This window comes from Microtus pennsylvanicus, chromosome 9 (genome assembly GCF_037038515.1).
Source record: "Microtus pennsylvanicus isolate mMicPen1 chromosome 9, mMicPen1.hap1, whole genome shotgun sequence".
Classification (NCBI taxonomy): Eukaryota; Metazoa; Chordata; class Mammalia; order Rodentia; family Cricetidae; genus Microtus; species Microtus pennsylvanicus.
The window spans coordinates 21,189,151-21,206,112 of record NC_134587.1 but is presented as its reverse complement, the minus strand read 5'-3'; the positions used below and the strand labels follow the sequence as shown (position 1 = coordinate 21,206,112).

At 47.0% G+C, this 16,962-nt stretch overlaps 1 protein-coding gene across 3 annotated transcripts in view; it reads left to right on the top strand.

The window, feature by feature from the left end:
* Tanc1 (tetratricopeptide repeat, ankyrin repeat and coiled-coil containing 1) overlaps window positions 1–16,962 on the top strand; it is a 216,192-nt gene that overhangs the window by 158,732 nt on the left and 40,498 nt on the right. For 2 of the 3 annotated variants that reach the window (XM_075985123.1, XM_075985121.1), the window contains 6 exons: window positions 4,502–4,624; window positions 5,274–5,555; window positions 6,835–6,986; window positions 9,403–9,634; window positions 11,346–11,512; window positions 12,718–13,325. In XM_075985123.1, coding sequence (XP_075841238.1) covers window positions 4,502–4,624; window positions 5,274–5,555; window positions 6,835–6,986; window positions 9,403–9,634; window positions 11,346–11,512; window positions 12,718–13,325 — 1,564 coding nt within the window. The remainder of the gene's footprint in view (window positions 1–4,501; window positions 4,625–5,273; window positions 5,556–6,834; window positions 6,987–9,402; window positions 9,635–11,345; window positions 11,513–12,717; window positions 13,326–16,962) is intronic. The other variant, XM_075985122.1, reaches the window with a different exon arrangement.

Genomic DNA, 16,962 nt, shown 5'->3' with positions numbered 1-16,962 from the left:
GTAGTTACCTAGTTATGATGAATGGGTCACTTGTAGTCTCCCCAGAATTTGACGGCTTTAGTTTCCCCAACAAAATAACACACTTATATTCAGAGTAACCCATCGTTTTTAAAATTAGGAAACTCATTAATAGAGTAGTTTTAGTGACGTTAACGGTCCTCAGTTGGGGGTGGTCTGTCTTGCCAGAAGCTCTTTGGATGTCTCCGGCCGTGTGAAGTGGCTGTGGGTGTGAGCTGAATGTTTCCAGACTGCCCGGATTAGGGAGCAAAGCTGTCTGGTTTCTGCTGTACTCACCTGGTATCTCCTTTGCACGCCCTGGAGCTAGACCTCCTTAGGAGCCTTGGCTTTTACCTCTGGGTTCAAGCGACTCCACAGCCTAGTGGGTTTGCTCATTTTCCTCTTGAACTGTGCTGCAAACCAAATGCAGTCAGAAGAGATGCAGGCAGCTGTCCTTACTTGTGCTTCTGTTAACTAGGGAGGAGTCTAGTAGCTTCTTCACGCCACCTTCCTGCCACCAGAACCTCAACCGAGGGAATAGCAGCGTGTGGGAAAGTTGCGTGGACTGGTGTCCAGCTTTGGTTATCCAGTAGATTCAAGGCAGGCTGCAAAGAGGGAGGTTAGGATTGAAACCAAGTGGGGTGGGCCAGGAGGTAAAAGCTTGTGAAAGTGTTTGCGTGTTACCATCCACGTAAACACACAAAGTGCCGCTTGGTAGGAAAGTCGGCCTGTGGGTTAGAGAGAGGCAGCTAATGCCAGGCGTCTGACAGCTGACCACATGGGACCTGGACCTGAAGGGAGTCCCTGAGATCACTGGTCATTCCTGTAATTCAGCCTCCTGAAGAGAGTGTAGAGAACAAGGAGTTCTTTATTTTTTTTAAATAAAAAAAGTCTTTAAATCAAAGTCTTAAAAATAAATTGGCTAGGATTAGAGATTGCAAAGGTGTTTTTTAGAGTTGGATTAATTTGAAGTGTTATATATCACATCAAAAGGAATGACGTGTACCTTTTTTTCCTTCATTAAAGCAGGGCTCAAAGACTTTAAAATTGAATCTTGGCTAGTCTAGAAGTTGGCCAAAATTGGTTTTACTGTTTTGTAATTTTTGTGTGTGTGTGTGTGTGTGTGTATACGGATGTTTTGCCTGCACGTTGGTATATGCACCATGTGTGTGCCTAGTGTCCATGGAGGTCATAAAAGGACTTTGGGATCCCCTGAACAGGTGTTACAAACCATTGTGTGCTGCCATGTCGGTGCTGGGAATTGAACCTGGATCTTTGGAAGAATAGCCAGTGCTCTTTACTGCTGAGCCATCTCTCCAGCCTGTGGGGTTTGACTACTTATCTAAACTGTTGAAACACTTTCCGAGTGGATCATAGACCACTATGTTTCCAGAAAGCCAGCGACTGCTATTAACCAACTGAGTTCTGGTTTTCTTGATCAGGACTTTCTGGCTTTTGCCTTGACTAGGTTAGTCTACATCTTAGGGCATCAGCACACGTTGCTGTTGGTTTAGCTTAGGAGAAAACTCTCCCCATAGCCGTTCCCTACAACATATTGAAATGAACTCCCCACACAGTCTGTGTATGCGCTGCTTGGGTTCCCAGACACCATGGGCACAATTTAATCCAGAGATGTTAGCAGTGGGCTTTCTGTAGCATGAGATTGTTTGACCTCTGATTTTCCTTGGCCCAGAATGGTGCTTTAGCATTTTAGGTGTTCCTTGTGTAGACTATTGTGGGCCTGGCTCTAGTTGCTACTGTCTGGGAATCTGTGGACGAGGACAGAATAGCATCATCACTCGGAGGGGAGTGCCTGAGCTCATAGCTGCCCAGCTGAGGCCTTGCTGTCCCTGATCTCAGGTGTCCTGGTAGCTTCAAAAATGCCCCAAGAAGTAATGATCTTTGCAGCTGGTGCTTACTGCTGAGCCTAAGCTCTAACCGTGAGTGTTTGTTTATTGTTTGAAACACTCTCGCCTTGTAGCCCCAGTCCAACAGTATTTTATGCTCCCTTGCCTCAGCCGCATGAGTGCCCGGAATTCTTGCATGTGCTCCTTGCCGGCTCTTAGCTATGGTTCAAGTGGAGAATCAGTCATATGCAGTGGTGTTGCTCAGACTGCTGTGCCGTAGACCTTGGAGCCGACAGACACTGGAAAGCTGGAAACAGACACCTGAAGCCCCCCATCTCCTGTATCCACATCACACATTGCTCTCCTCTCCCCACATCCCCACCCCCAGTTCTCTGATGTGAATGTCTTTTATAGTCATATTTTTTTAGTCTTTTTAGTTGTCACAAAATTACAAAGTGAATGGCATGCTCTAAGGGATCAGGGAAGGGGAAACAGAAGCCTTTAGAAACTCAATGTGTCTTTGTATTCGTGAGGACCAAAGCCCTGGCTGGGAACTGAGTTATGGGCTATGACGGTGATGTGGCCTTGTGCTTGAGCCACAGTGGTTGCTTTCACCACGAGACATGTTGAGCCAAGGAGCCAGAAAGGAGCCTCAGGCATGAACCAAGGATTAGGTTTCGAGTTGGGTTTCTGTAGGGAGCCTGAAGGGTAGGGGTGGTCTTGTAGCCACAGTAAGAGGTTTCCCTCTCTGTAAGATCATAGAGAAGAAACCTGAGGCCAATAGTGGATGAACCTGCTGAAGGTGGCTGGGAATCCTGCAGAATCCTGCCTAAGGAAATTACTCCTTTTCTTTCCTTGTTTATTTTCTTAAGACAGGGCTCTTATAGCCCAGACTAGCCTCAGATTGTCTGCGCACCTGACCTGATCCTTGCTGGAACTCCTGACCCTCCAGTCTCTATCACCTAAGGGTTAGGGTCGTAGGCATACATTGCAATACCGATTTAGCTGTATCTTTCAGTTGTGGAAGATGTACATAGTTTCTGACCATGAGCAGAATGTTTCTTTGAATGTGCACAGTGTGTGATTAGGCAGTGGCTGGTAAGATGTAGAAACCGGGGTTTGCCAGTGGGTAGAACACTTGGTTGGCTGTTCTTGGAGGGTATGCCAAAGGGGACTGGCATCTCTGAGTCAGGCTCTCCACCCTTGGCGCTTGTATAATGAAAGGAGGAAGAGTGATACAGACTACCAAAGAATAAAAAATAAAACAAACAAACAAACAAACAAAGAAACCCAAAAAACCAGGAAGGTGAAGGGAACTACGGAAGGCTCAGGATAAGTGGTGCTCCCGGTAGGGAAAGGCTTGCGGTAGATAGTGCTCCAGGTAGCAAAAGGCTTGAGGTAGGTAGTGCTCCAGGTAGAGAAAGACTCAGAGTAGGTGGTACTCTGGGTAGGGAAAGGGTCGGGGTAGGTGGTGCTCCGGGTAGGGAAAGGCTCAGGATAGGTGGTGTTCCAAGTAGGGAAAGGCTCGGGATTGGTGGTGCTCTGGGTAGCTAAATGCTGGTAAAGCCTATGGGGTAGCAGAGGATTTTTCAGGGTAATGATTGCCCAGTGTGACTTCTTTACCTTTCATCTTGGTTCTGCTAAACGCTTCAAAAGACTTAGCACTTGGACTGTAACTCCTCCTACAATTACTACTTATGCATATGTGTGAATGTCCCTTAATGCTTTTTAACAGTTACTAATCTGTATACTGTGAACCTTTCTGTCTTGGTCAGAAATAAACATGATAGTACATTAAAATATCTAATGCGTACACACACATACATACATACATACATACATACATACGTACATATACACATATAGTTTGAGTTTTTGGGCTTTTTCGTTTTAGTTTTTGGGGTTTTTTGTTTGTTTACTTGTTTGTTTTTTGTGTTTTTTTGTGACAGAGTTTCTCTGTGTAGCTTTGGAGCTTTGTAGACCAGGCTGCCTCCAACTCACGGAGATTTTCCTGTCTCTTCCTCCTGAGTGCTGGGATTAAAAGCCTGTGTCGCCACACCTGGCTTGTTTTGTTTTGTTTAAGGCAAGGTCTCACTGCATTGCCTTGACTAGCTTAAAACTCTCTACGTAGACCAGGCTGGCCTGGAACTCCTAGTGACCCACCTGCCTCTGTTTCCTGAGTGCTGAGATTTTATTGCCAAGAGCTAGCATTTCCTGTTCGTGTGCTGTGGAACTGTGCATGCAGAATCTGCTTATTTAATTAGGAAGGTTGGCGTTCCAAACAGCCCAGAGCTTCCCAGAGCCGGAGAGAATAAATAGTTCATGCCAAGTGTTAGCAGTGACTTCTCAAGCCTGCTATGTGACACTGGGTGTCAAGTTTGTTTGTTTGTTTTTCATTAAAACATTTTTATAGAGGAGTTGGTTTCTTTCAAGGAATAATGGCGAATTCTGGCAACCAGATCAATGTAAACATTAAGAGTGAGTAGTGCTAAATTGTTTCAGTTTTTCAAGATAACAGTTTTGCTGGAAACATAAGCTGGCGCACATAATTATCCTGAGATAAATTTTGTTGAAAGTCGGAGCTGGATCGCTTGGTAATTTGTAGCTTACAGTAGTCTAGGTGTGGCCTTAAACTTGGTTTTCCTTTCACATTGCAGCCACAAGTTCTACCAAATTGGAAGACCTGAGTTACTTAGATGGGCAGAGAAATGCTCCTCTCCGGACGTCCATTAGATTGCCCTGGCACAATACGGCTGGAGGTAGGACACAGGAAGTTAAAGGTATTTATCCTTGCATCCCGTGTCACCATGGCGAGCTTGCCCACTAAACGCGGAACATCTGATAGCCAGCATTCAGACTCTTGGGCGTGTGATGTGAAATGTGTTTGTACTCTTAAATAGCATCTTGAAAGTCTGCTGGGAGCCAGCTTTAAGAACGCGGGGCTTCTTCCTTAAAGCATGGGATTGAGTTACTTCTGGTGTGGAAAAATGATTCTGTGATAAGATAGTTGCCACTCCCCAAGCCTCAGTTTTGCTTCAGTCCCTTAGACCATATCGGCTATATCTCATGGCTGCCTGTAATGCCCAGCTGTGTGGTCAGGGACTCTGTCATATGGGAAAGCACCGTTGTCCCCAGATGAGGGCTGTGCCCTCGATTCTTGCATTTTATCTGAGCAGGGCTGGAAGAAACCAGTCTTCGTGTGCTTTCAGACAAACCGGCCAGACGTGATTGGAGCCTTTCCTTTGCTTCCTCTGAATGCCTGCAAATAGGGCCAGGAAGTCATTTTAGCAGGATACTTTGGGGGACAAACAGGATATAATGAACAGAGTATTATAAACAACCTTATAGAACCAAGTTAGACACATCATTTCTTTTTATGTTAAATTGTACTGCACTCTCCATAAAAATGTTTGTTTGTTTGTTTTAAAGCCCGGTTTGCCCCCTACAAGCCGCAGGACATCTTGTTGAAGCCCCTGCTGTTTGAGGTGCCAAGCATCACCACCGACTCTGTGTTTGTGGGAAGGGACTGGCTCTTTCACCAGATAGAAGAAAGTCTGAGGAACACAGATCTGGCAGAAAACAGAGGCGCTGTGGTCGTGGGGAATGTGGGATTTGGAAAGACAGCCATCATTTCCAAATTGGTGGCTCTCAGCTGTCACGGAAGCCGCATGAGGCAGATTGCATCCAGCAGCCCCAGCTCATCACCTAAAAGTATGTCTGTGGTTATTACTTGTCTAGCTTAGTATAATTAATATAAGCCAGGTAGATGGCGGGAGCTGCTGTTTGAATGGACAGAAATAACCAGTTTTCCAGAGGTCGTTCTAGCTGTTTCAGGTCTAAGTTCGTAGGTTAAGTGAACTGTCTGAATACGTCCAGCCATTAGAGTGTGGTAGTGGTGGAGTTGTTTTAGCTTTCTGCTTGCTTTCTTTTGGTGCTTTTAAAAAAAAAAAAAAAGAGTGTGAAGGAAAAGAGAGGGTTTCCCCTTGTTTTCGGGTATATTAGCTACAGTCTGGACTGATGCCAACCTTCTTGTGTCCTTCTGGAACCCCAATCTTCTCTTTCCACAAAGGGGGTTTTCATGCATACATCACAAACGGGGTTTTGATTGAGTGACCTGGTGAAGTTTTGGTCTTAAAACAAAGTGCTTGTAAGAACAGGCTGATAGAATTTAATGCGGTTTTTCTTTCTTTTTTTGGTGTGTGTACACACACACACATACACACACATTTTACTTCCCTTTATCCTATGCAGAATTCTTTTGTATCCTGTTCATCACAGCCTTTTCTTCTGTGCTGCCTTTACCAAAAATAAAAAGACAAACTTAAATGGGAAATAGAGTGGCTAATACTTGACTTTTACTTCATGCATACACGAGTGTGTGAACAAGAACTCTTTGCATCCCAGACTACCCCTGACCCTGAGGTCCTCTTACCTCAGCCTCTACCCAAGTGCTGAGATACAGGCACACACCACCATTTTTGGCTTCCCTGTTTCATGTGCAGAACCTATTAACAACAACAACAAAGTCTTGAAATATGAACAAGAAAAAGAGAGTCATGTGAGATTTTGTTTATGTTTTTGTTTTTCAACACAGGATTTCTCTGTGTAGCCCTGGTCATTCTGGAACTCATGCTATAGACAAAGGCTGGCCTCAAACTCAGAGATTTCCCTACTTCTGCCTTCCAGATGCTGGGATTAAAGGAGCCACCACTGCCCTATAAGGGTTTATTGTTTGTTTGCTTGTTTAACCAGAAGAAATATGACTAGGAACTCAGCCCTCCAGTGAGGAGATAGGGTGGGAGCTGGTGTGGTCATTCAAGGCCTCTCCTTTCGAGTCATATTTGCTGATTACTATTCAGATTTGTCTGGGATTAAATCAGGAGTATATTCCACGCTCCTTGTACCGCATGCTAATGTTACAATCGGGTGGCGCTCTCTCTCTCTCTCTCTCTCTCTCTCTCTCTCTCTCTCTCTCTCTCTCTCTCTGCAGCATCAGATCCCACCCAGGACCTTCCTTTCACTCCATTACTTTCACCAAGTTCTTCCACAAGTGCTCTCAGTGTGGCCAAAACGACGGCTGGGCCCAGCACTGCTGAGAACCAGAGACCGAGAGAGGACGCAGTGAAATACCTCGCTTCTAAGGTAACGTGCTCTTGTCTCCCAAAGGTTTCCAGATAGAGAGTTGCCTGTTTGCCTTTGAGAAATGAGTTTGAGAAGGAATTGTTAAGACAGAAACAACATCCAGGTGCTGGAGTGTAGTGTAACTTTAGATAAAGTATGACTGAGTACTCCAAATAAAAGGTTCCAATGAAAATAAATCCCAAAGACAACAGCAGTGGATTTTTTTTTAAAGTTTTTTGAGACAGGGTTTCTCTGTAGCTTTGGAGCCTGTCCTGGCACTAGCTCTTGTAGACCAGGCTGGTCTCGAACTCACAGAGATCCGCCTGCCTCTGCCTCCCGAGTGCTGGGATTAAAGGCGTGCGCCACCACTGCCCCGCAGCAGTGGATTTATATCCAATCTGAACCAAGTTCAAAAAGTTCCTCAAGGCAGCAGAAGTCACGTGTACTCCCCACCCCCCCAGCCTGACTAGCACACGCCCTTTCCTTTGCTGTGTGAGCGAGAGATGAGACAGTAGCTGTTGACTCGGCCCAGACGGCTTCTGCCTGGACCCTGTTGCCCAGGGCTGTGGGTCTCTGCATCCTTCTGCCAGAGGAATCTGAGGAGGTTGTAAAGGAGCTCTGGCTGATTCCCTAAACACATGATCATCAAGGACTCTCTGAACTCTCCCTTGTGCTCTGGGTCCAACACTGGCCACCTTTTCTGCACGCAAGCAGTTGTGTTTCTTGCCTTGATGAGCTGTGTCTGTCTTCAGGGACAGCAGTGGAGGGTTGTGATGAAGCCGGGAAACCATCAGATGTGGTAGATACCTCGAGAGAACACACTGTGAGGTGGGACAGATGGACTGAAAGGAATGTCACTCTGCCCAGTCCACTCCCACACTCACCTGCCCACCACACAGAAGGCAGCGGCCTGTGGCATAGTGAACCAGCGTATGACCGCTGTTCCGGAGCAGCCCTCTAGCCTTGAAGGGATGATCCGAGATGAAGGGCATCAGTCTCAAAGCTACCCTTACTACACTGGTTTTCCAGGAATTATAATTGTGACCCACAGTAAAAGACATAGTGTAACATGCACACATACATAACCACACAGGTCACAGAGGCAAGGGTGTTACTGAACTCTGTTTAGCCTGTGTCCTATAGCATGTATGTGGTTTAAATTAACTTTATTCATATTTTAACTACCTATGGTTCTGGATGGATTTCATGGCCCATTTTGGCCACGAAATCACTTTTGTTGAACATTGTGTAAAATGATGGCAATGGCCATCTTGTAATGGTTTGTGCAGGTTTGGGGAATCCTCACGTAGGTTCGTGCTAATGTGTGTTTGGGTTGGAGTTGAAAGGCAGCGAGCATTTCTAAACTGGAAGTCAGGGTGGTTCTGTATCGTCCCAAGAGAAGCTGTATCGTATGTACTCTTGCCTCTCGCTGGGAGTTTGCCGTCATGGGATCTCGTGCAAGATCTTGAAGTGTATTGTCATCTTGACACGGTTTATCCTGCATCTGTGGCCCCTATGATACACCGGAGCCAGCGGTGCGGGGCCCCTTCCTGCAGGAGCTGCAGGGCCAAGCAGGAGGGTGGAGATTGGGAACCCTCTAGAAAGCACAGTGCACTTTGCACGCGCATGCCGTACTTTCCACCTTCCTTGCTCACACTCACCCTCTTGTTCTCATCCTCCTTGGCAAAATGGTAAGGCTTCCATTTCTGTACAGCTTACCTCTTGTTGCCAGGAGCTCCGGCACAGACCCTTTGTTCGGGTGGAGGTGGGGGAGGTACCTCACAGACAACCTACTGCTCCGTGTCTGTCCTAACAAAGGGACCCCTCAGCCTTGCAGGCTGGAGCAGCTCTTCCCTGTCTCCCCTTGTGCCCTTCATGATAAGCAGATAGCTGGTAATTTCTTGGCTGTCCGTTTTGAATGTCTCCATATCATCCCTTGAAGAAGTGAGGATGTAGGGAGGAGGTGAGAGCCATCCCTGCCAGGAGGGAGAAGCAGCTATGACTTTACAGCTTGGGTTCATAGCCGCCAACTTGATCCTGTGCTTTTTTGGATGAGCAGAGGGTCTCCTCGAAGTGCTGCTGATCTTGAGAACGGAAACGCTGTGCAGATGGCGGTGTTGGGTACACGGCTTGCTTGGAAGCACTCTAAGCCAGACTAGGCACTGGGTACTATAAATGACTTTTACTAATCCTCATTCATTCAAGGCAGAGTACAGTTGTGCTGATTTCTGTGTTAATCAAGGTGGATCTGTGGCTGCCATGAGGTCTGCTGAGAACTTAGCAAATCACACCAGTGAAGAATGGAATAAATATTAAGCTAGGGGCGAACTCTGCCTTGGGGAGCAGACACACAGTGTCACACCTGTGTTCTTGTTTGAGTTCCTGGGGGGAGCTGCGGAGAGGGTGGGGTGACACCGATGTCCCTGCTTCTCCACAGGTGGTGGCCTACCATTATTGCCAGGCCGACAACACTTACACCTGCCTGGTGCCCGAGTTTGTCCACAGCATCGCTGCGTTGCTCTGCCGGTCCCACCAGCTGGCCGCCTACAGAGACCTTCTGATCAAGGAGCCTCAGCTGCAAAGCATGCTGAGCCTCCGTTCCTGCGTGCAGGACCCCGTGGCCGCTTTCAAGAGGGGTGTGCTGGAGCCGCTCACAAGCCTAAGACACGGTACTTTCTAGAAGCCTCACCGCTGCTTCCCAGTACAGGCTGGTGCCCAAGTGGCCCTCAGAAGGATGCTCAACTTAGTCCTGGGGTGGTAGGGAGAGGATATTGAGGAGTCAGTACATATCTGTTACCACCACATCCATCCTCCATGATGAGGTTTCCAATGGCGTGTCACTTCTAAGGAAGCCGTGTAGTGGAGGAAAGAGGAGACTTTCTGCCCTACAAAGGTTTGATACTTGGTCTATGAAATGAGCCCAGAGTAGACAGATACGGGGCAAAGCCAAGAGAACTTACTAATGCTGGCAGTGCATGGATGCTGATGATAACTGGGAGCAGGGTTTGAACACTCCACCTTCTGAAGGGTCTTCAACAAACAAAGAGCAGCCGCTTTCAGGAGTAGTCAGACGACAAAACAGGGAACAGCTTGGGCTCTCAGAGGCAGGAAACTGGGAAGATAAATATACAGGACGGTTGATGCTGGTTACGAGTGGTTTGATACCTAGGCTTCTCCAGTTCTCCAGCTGCGGGACACCGCAGGCTTCCCTTGTCGTCTCTTGTATCTAAGCTGAAAGGCCAGGCAGGAGCTCCCTGAACTTACTTCACTGCTTTCGCCCTCACAGTCCTTTACGTTGCAAGTAGGCACATTCTGTGTCCCCGTATAACCTTAATCTGTGTAGGTGATGCACACACTGAAGACTAGGTAATACAAACAGGGAAGACTGTGTACACTCCCGGGCAGCAGGGTGACCAGTTGGGAATCTAGCATGTTCTCCCTGCCACCTAGCCCCTGCTTAGGCGAACTGAAATCTAAAGCCATTTCTAGGAGTCTTCTTTTTGTTTTGTTTTGTGTGGTTTGGGGTTTTTTGGTTTTCAAGGTAGGGTTTCTCAGTGTAACAGCCCTAGCTGTCCTGGAACTAGCTCTGTTAATGAGGTTGGCCTCGAACTCAGAGATCTGCCTGCCTCTGCCTCCCAAGTGCTGGAATTAAAGGCATTGTGCCACCACTGCCCAGTGTTTTGTTTTTTCTTTCTTTTTTCCACTTGCCCCTGAAATAGTCTCCGAGTAGGAGTGCCAATGACATTATTGGTCCTCAAGGTTTCCATTCTCTGCCCCCTCCTTTTTGAGTTACCCATCTACAAAGTGTCTTCTGTTAGAAGATGCTAGATTGGGGGCCTGAGATGGCCATCCCGCTTGCTCTGTGTTCTGATCAGAGAGCTGTCAGTGCTGTGCGAAGGAGCCCTCCCTGGGCATCTGTAAAGCAGTGTTCTTAACCACAGGGTGATTCGGGCCAGACAGTCCTTGCTGGTAATGTAGGGAAGGCGGGTCCTCCTTTCCTGGAGTCGGTCCATGGAGGACTTCCAGGGAGGGCCTGGTGTCTCTTCCAGGTTTAGGCTCTGTGTGGCTGCAGGCTATTCAGGTGATGGTGGCTTATACAGAGCTAACTGCTATATGTATATGATTGAGATTCTGCTAATGTCTGTAATGCAATATGTTTCTGAAAACTGTTTTATAAGAATTAGTTTTCTTTTGGCTCAGTGCTCTGTTTTTCATTATAAATTTAATAGGAAATATGCTTCTTTGAAAACGTGTCTTCTGCCATATGTAAGCCTTTTTAGGTTGTGCTAACACTCTGAGCCGTGTGTTAAAATACACTGGGTGGTGCCATGTTATAGAAATGTATAATTTCTTAATTTGGAAAAATTATTTCATCTTTAGAGCAGAAAATTCCAGAAGAGGAGTACATCATTTTGATAGATGGCTTGAACGAAGCTGAGTTTCATAAGCCTGATTACGGAGATACGCTGTCTTCGTTTATTACGAAAATTATTCCTAAATTCCCCACCTGGCTGAAGCTGATCGTGACTGTGAGAGCAAATTTTCAGGTGAGGGAAGATGTTTGATGTCTGTCCCTTCTTTCCTGAGGGTGCAGCAACACTGGTCCTGGCTGAGTCCTAAAGCAAAATTTAAACAGCATGCTTAATTGTCTGTGCCTTGAAACATACCTTTTCAGTCATGTTTCCCTCGGTGGCATCATTTGGCAGCTAGGTTAAAACTTGAGCTGGGTCCTAGGTTCCTTTGCTGGCTGAATGTGGAGGTTCGGCTAACGTCCCTGCAGAATGGAAATAACTGTGCCTTACCTCCCTCCTCTAGTTACTGTGTGAAAAAGAGATGTGTTTCAGAAGTATTAGTGAGAAGTTAAAATGTTTTCTCTCTCTGCTCTTGGGGTTGGGGCTCTGCTAATCTTTGAAATAACAGATCAGGAACATCAATGACACCGTGCAGTCAGGATTTATCAAACAGTTCTCTCTGGAGCTGGAGAGATGGCTCGGTGATTAAGAGCACGGGTAACTCTTTTCAGAAGACCTAGGTGTGACTCCCAGGACCCAGACGGTGGCTCACAGCCATCACAGCTCTGTTCCAAAGCATCCAACACCCTTGTTGTAGGTACCAGGCATACACACGCACAGATATGCAGACAAAACACTCGTGTCCATAAAATAATTTTTTTGAGAGAATATTTACTTAAAATTCTTTAGGAATGAGAACCTGCTATACTGGAACAGGCAGTGATTTTTGCTGTGATTGTCCAGGTACACAGGTAGGGTGGGAAGTCTCCTGTTTCCTGGTGGGGTTGCACAACTCTGATATCCGATGTAGAGAAGGTGCCTCTTATCTCGTGTCTGACTGTGCTCTTCCACGTGCCGTGTTGGTTTGTGTTTCCCCTTGTTTTAGAACCAGCTGCTCAGGTATAGCTCTAAATCCGGTCACCTGCAGGGTCTTCCTGCCCGGCTGCTGCTCTGTTGACACGGCCTGGTTGCTGCTGTCTACTTGGGCCCCTCCCTCCACTCGTTAGGGTTAGAGTCCTCCATGAGGGCTTTAGGAAAGCCTTTGCCGATCCTATCTCGCATCAGGATTTCTTTCACATAAGCCTTTTATCTGCACCTTATCCTATTACACGTTTTAATACAAAACCACGAGGCCCTGTAATCCACGAAAATCCTCCTTGAAAGAGAATGAGCGAACCCGCTTTAAAGGGAGAAGAGAGACTCGGCGCAAAGTTACAATGTACGTCTTTGTTTCCTTCCAGGAAATTGTCAGCGCTCTGCCGTTTGTCAAGTTTTCCTTAGACGACTTTCTGGACAACAAAGACATTCACAGCGACCTGCACGCGTACGTCCAGCACAGGGTCCACAGCAGCCAGGACATCCTCAGCAACATCTCCCTGAATGGCAAGGCCGACGCCGCCCTCATCGGCAAAGTCAGCAGCCATCTGGTGCTGCGGAGCCTTGGGTCCTACTTGTACCTCAAGCTCACGCTGGACCTCTTCCAGCGGGGACACCTGGTCATAAAGAGTGCCAGCTACAAGGTGGTGCCCGTGTCTCTGTCTGAGCTCTATTTGCTGCAGTGCAACATGAAGTTCATGACCCAGTCTGCCTTCGACAGAGCCCTTCCCATTTTAAACGTGGCCCTCGCGTCCCTCCACCCCATGACGGATGAGCAGATCTTTCAGGCTATCAACGCCGGCCACATCCAAGGCGAGCAGGGCTGGGAGGACTTTCAGCAAAGGATGGAGGCCCTCTCCTGCTTCCTCATCAAGAGGAGAGACAAGACGCGGATGTTCTGCCACCCGTCCTTCAGGGAGTGGCTGGTGTGGAGAGCCGACGGTGAAAGCACAGCCTTCCTGTGTGAGCCCAGGTACTGGAGGCGCTTCCGTGGGCACTCAGAGGAGTTTGAGTACCAAGTGCCATGCGGTTTTGCTGTTGGTTATCCCCATTTTGGTCATGAGAGAGTGAAAAGGTTTCCATACATTTCTACAAAAGCTTCCCTCATTTGATGACTGGAACCGCGGGATTTCTAGTGTATTTGGGCGCAAGGGAAGCTGAGAGGAGCCGGGATGGTGTTTCCGAGCTGCTAATTGTTTCACTGATGTGCCTCCTCCCACTGGCATGGCGGGTCATACACGGGAAATGTGTCTTTGCTTTAGGGAATAGTGAACTTCTGTAGAATGTTTGCACACGGCTGGGGTCCGTCTTGGATCCTTAACTACCTGCCGCTGTCTGACCACCGTTGGCCATATAGCGCCTGATCCCAGGGAGCACAGGTGTCAGGGGGACAGAGGGAAGCCCTGTAATCCAACTTAGCTGTCTCTTTACAGACACTGCCAGTGCAGGGTACAGTTCTTACAGCGCTCAGACTGCAGGAGGGTGGGGAGATGAGCCTGCCTGCCTGCCTGCTCGCTTACCAGTTGTACCTAGTACAAAATAGGGTGAGAGGTCAGAAATGGAAGACTCCAAGTGTCTTTGGGCATGGCCGTTCCCAAGCCCTACCTCTGTCTTGCCTACACCTTTGCTCTCTTGAATGGCTGTTCTCTGAGTCAGGATTCCTTGCTATTCAACTCTGGCAGGCTGCTGGGTTGTCTCCTCAGAAATACAGGGTGCTTGGTTGACCGCTTGGGTCTAGAAATGAAGAGATCAGTGAGTACCTGGGAGTCACCCCGCGCGCGTGCGCGCGCACGCACACACACACACACACACACACACACACACACACACACACACACACGGACAGGTCTAATGCCACTCAGTGCTGTGGCTGTTTTCTTAGGTGATGCTGGACTCGGGCTTTATTATATTTCAAACCTGATTAGGAAAGAAGGTTGGATACTAGAGCCAGATTACCAGCGGCAACCAAGTGTGTGCTGTGACATCGCTCACCAAGTCACAGCTTTTCGGGGAGAGATCACTTTTGAGGACGATCAGCTGCAGGTGACTTTGTAGAGACAAAAAGCCACCAGGAGACTCACAGGGTGTAGACCGCTGGTGTTAGAGGAGGAAGTAGCTGGACTGGGGTCGTTGTTGACCCTGGCTGTATTTCCAACGGTGGCGGCAGTTCAGCACAGGGCAGAGCTGCGTGTGTCAGCTGCTGCAGGACCGTGGTCACCAGGACCTGAGGAGAGCAGCTCCCCCCCCCCCCCCCCCGTCAGAGGTGTGTTTGTAAACGCTTTACCCATCTGTATGCCGTCTCTAATACACAAGCTTTGTGGTTAAATTGGCATTGCTTGCTTTTTCTTGCTTCCGTTTCCAGTGCTTTTGAAGTCTTCTTCGGGACAGTCCTTGTTTATTCTAATGGCTTGAAGTATTTCCTGTTTTCCTTGTCCGCGGTTCTTGGTCTTGCATTTAAAGTCTTTATTTTTGAGGTATTTTTAAAGTAGTGAGTGATATGTTCAGTTTTATTCTTCTGCTTAATTGAAAAGAGTTCCTTTTTTGGTGCATGTTAGTATTACTTTTGTTGGAAATCAGTTGGGTGTAAAAATGTGAGTTTACTTCCAGAGGTTCTGTTGTATTTTAGAGGTTCATGTGGTTTTATGCAATTACCATACTGTTTTGATAACTGTAGCTTTGTAGTACATTTTGAAGTCAAGTACTGCCATGCCTTCTGCTTTGTTCTTTTTGTTCATGTATTTTCTGTTTTCGTTTCCATTTTGCAAAGATTGTGGTGAACACTTCTCAAGGGAGATATTCAACTTCAAATCTCTGTGTGATGCTAGACTCCCCCAACCATGCCTGGATTTATCAGCTCGTTAACTTTTCACAAGGACTCATGGTCTAGAACAATCTGCTATTTTTCTCCATGAAATTAGCTTGAGAAGCAAAAGGATATAGGATACTAATAGGAAGAAGGTGTTCCTGCAGACAGGGAGAGCTTCAGAAACAGCACAGGGGGTGTTCTGGCAGAAATAAATCTAATCTGACTGGAGCTTTTGTTATGGTGTGGAGGACTAGGATGAGCCAGCAGGAGAATATTAACCCATTTCTATTAATCTGTGTATCACCACGAGGTTGTGGCTTACCAGTAGAGGTTCTGGGCATCTTTCTCCTTGGGCAGCTACATGGTGCCTCCTGACTCCGCCTTCTCTCTCTCTCTCTGTTCTGATTTTCCACCTGGCTTTACTCTGCTAAGCTATTGGCCCAAAGAGCTTTATTCATCAACTAATAAAAGCAACACATATATAGAAGGACATCCCTCATCACTTAGGAGACCCCTTCTGCCGGGTTGTAAGGAGCCAGAAAAGGCGGGGAGTGTTGAGTGGTTTGGGTTCAATAATGCAGGAACCTGAAGTCTTGTCAGGAGCATCCTCCAGACAGTGTAATCCCCAAGGAAGGGGAACCAGAACTGAGAAGGACAGAAAGTTACATTGTCTCATTGGGCCTGATTCTTGCTTTCTCCCACAGCATCTCTTTGCAGCGGCTTTCTGGCAGAATTGCATTATGGGTACACGTGTCTCCTCCAGTTGCTGAGAGTCCCTGAAAGGAGGTACCCAGTGTTGTTCTCCCTCAAGCCCAAGCTCTTGAGTCTGGTAGACTGCCCACTCTCAGTTACTAGCCATTTGGTCTTGGGCGAATCATCTAACGTGTTGAGGCCACTTCCTCATATAGGCAGAACAGGGCATTATAACACTGCATGACTCACAAGGTCATGTGGGTGAAGGAAATAACACAGTTTGGTTTCTGGGTCTAAAGAGGGGCATGGACGCACTGGGGAAGACCAGTCATAGGGCCCATGGGGGCTGCACAGACACAGAATGACAGGACTTCAGACAGGCGGGAAGCCACGTGCTTTGCTGAGAGCCCTGAAAACCTTTGGGCCGGACACTGAAGTCTGCACTTGTTGTCCACAGTGGAGCCATCTGTAACCATGTAGTTTACAAGCTTTCGTGTATATTAATTATACAGAGTAATAGTTTCGTTGTATGCTTTCATATGTGCGGTTAACATATTTCGATCATATGCAGCCCCTCCCAATACCTAATCTTCCTTCCGTTTACCTCTTCTGCCCTTTCATGCTGTTTTCTGCTAGACTCTGCATATAGCAGAAAACATAATGGACTTGGCCTTCTGAGCCGGACTTATTTCACCTAACACAGTGAACTCCATTTCCATCACTTTCATTTTCCTACGTGTGGATGTTTCCTCAACATCATTTGCTAAAGAATGCACCTTGTGGGAAATCTGCTGGCTGCAGTCACAAGTGTTTATTTCTAGGCCTATGGTTTGTTCCAGTTGTCCTTGTTCTTATTCCATTGTCCTCCTGGTCTTGTTACTATGGTTCTCTAGTATATTTTACAATCAAATATTGAGCTTCCAGTATTGATCCTTTTACTCGGGATTGCATTGGGATTTTCCAGCTTTTTCTGTTTCCATACGAATGTTAAAAATTACTTTTTCTAGTTGTATCAAGAATGTCATTAGTATTTTTATAGGGATTGCATTAGTTGTATGGATCATTTTCAATAATATGACCATTTAGACAATGGTATATTGCCAGTCTATAA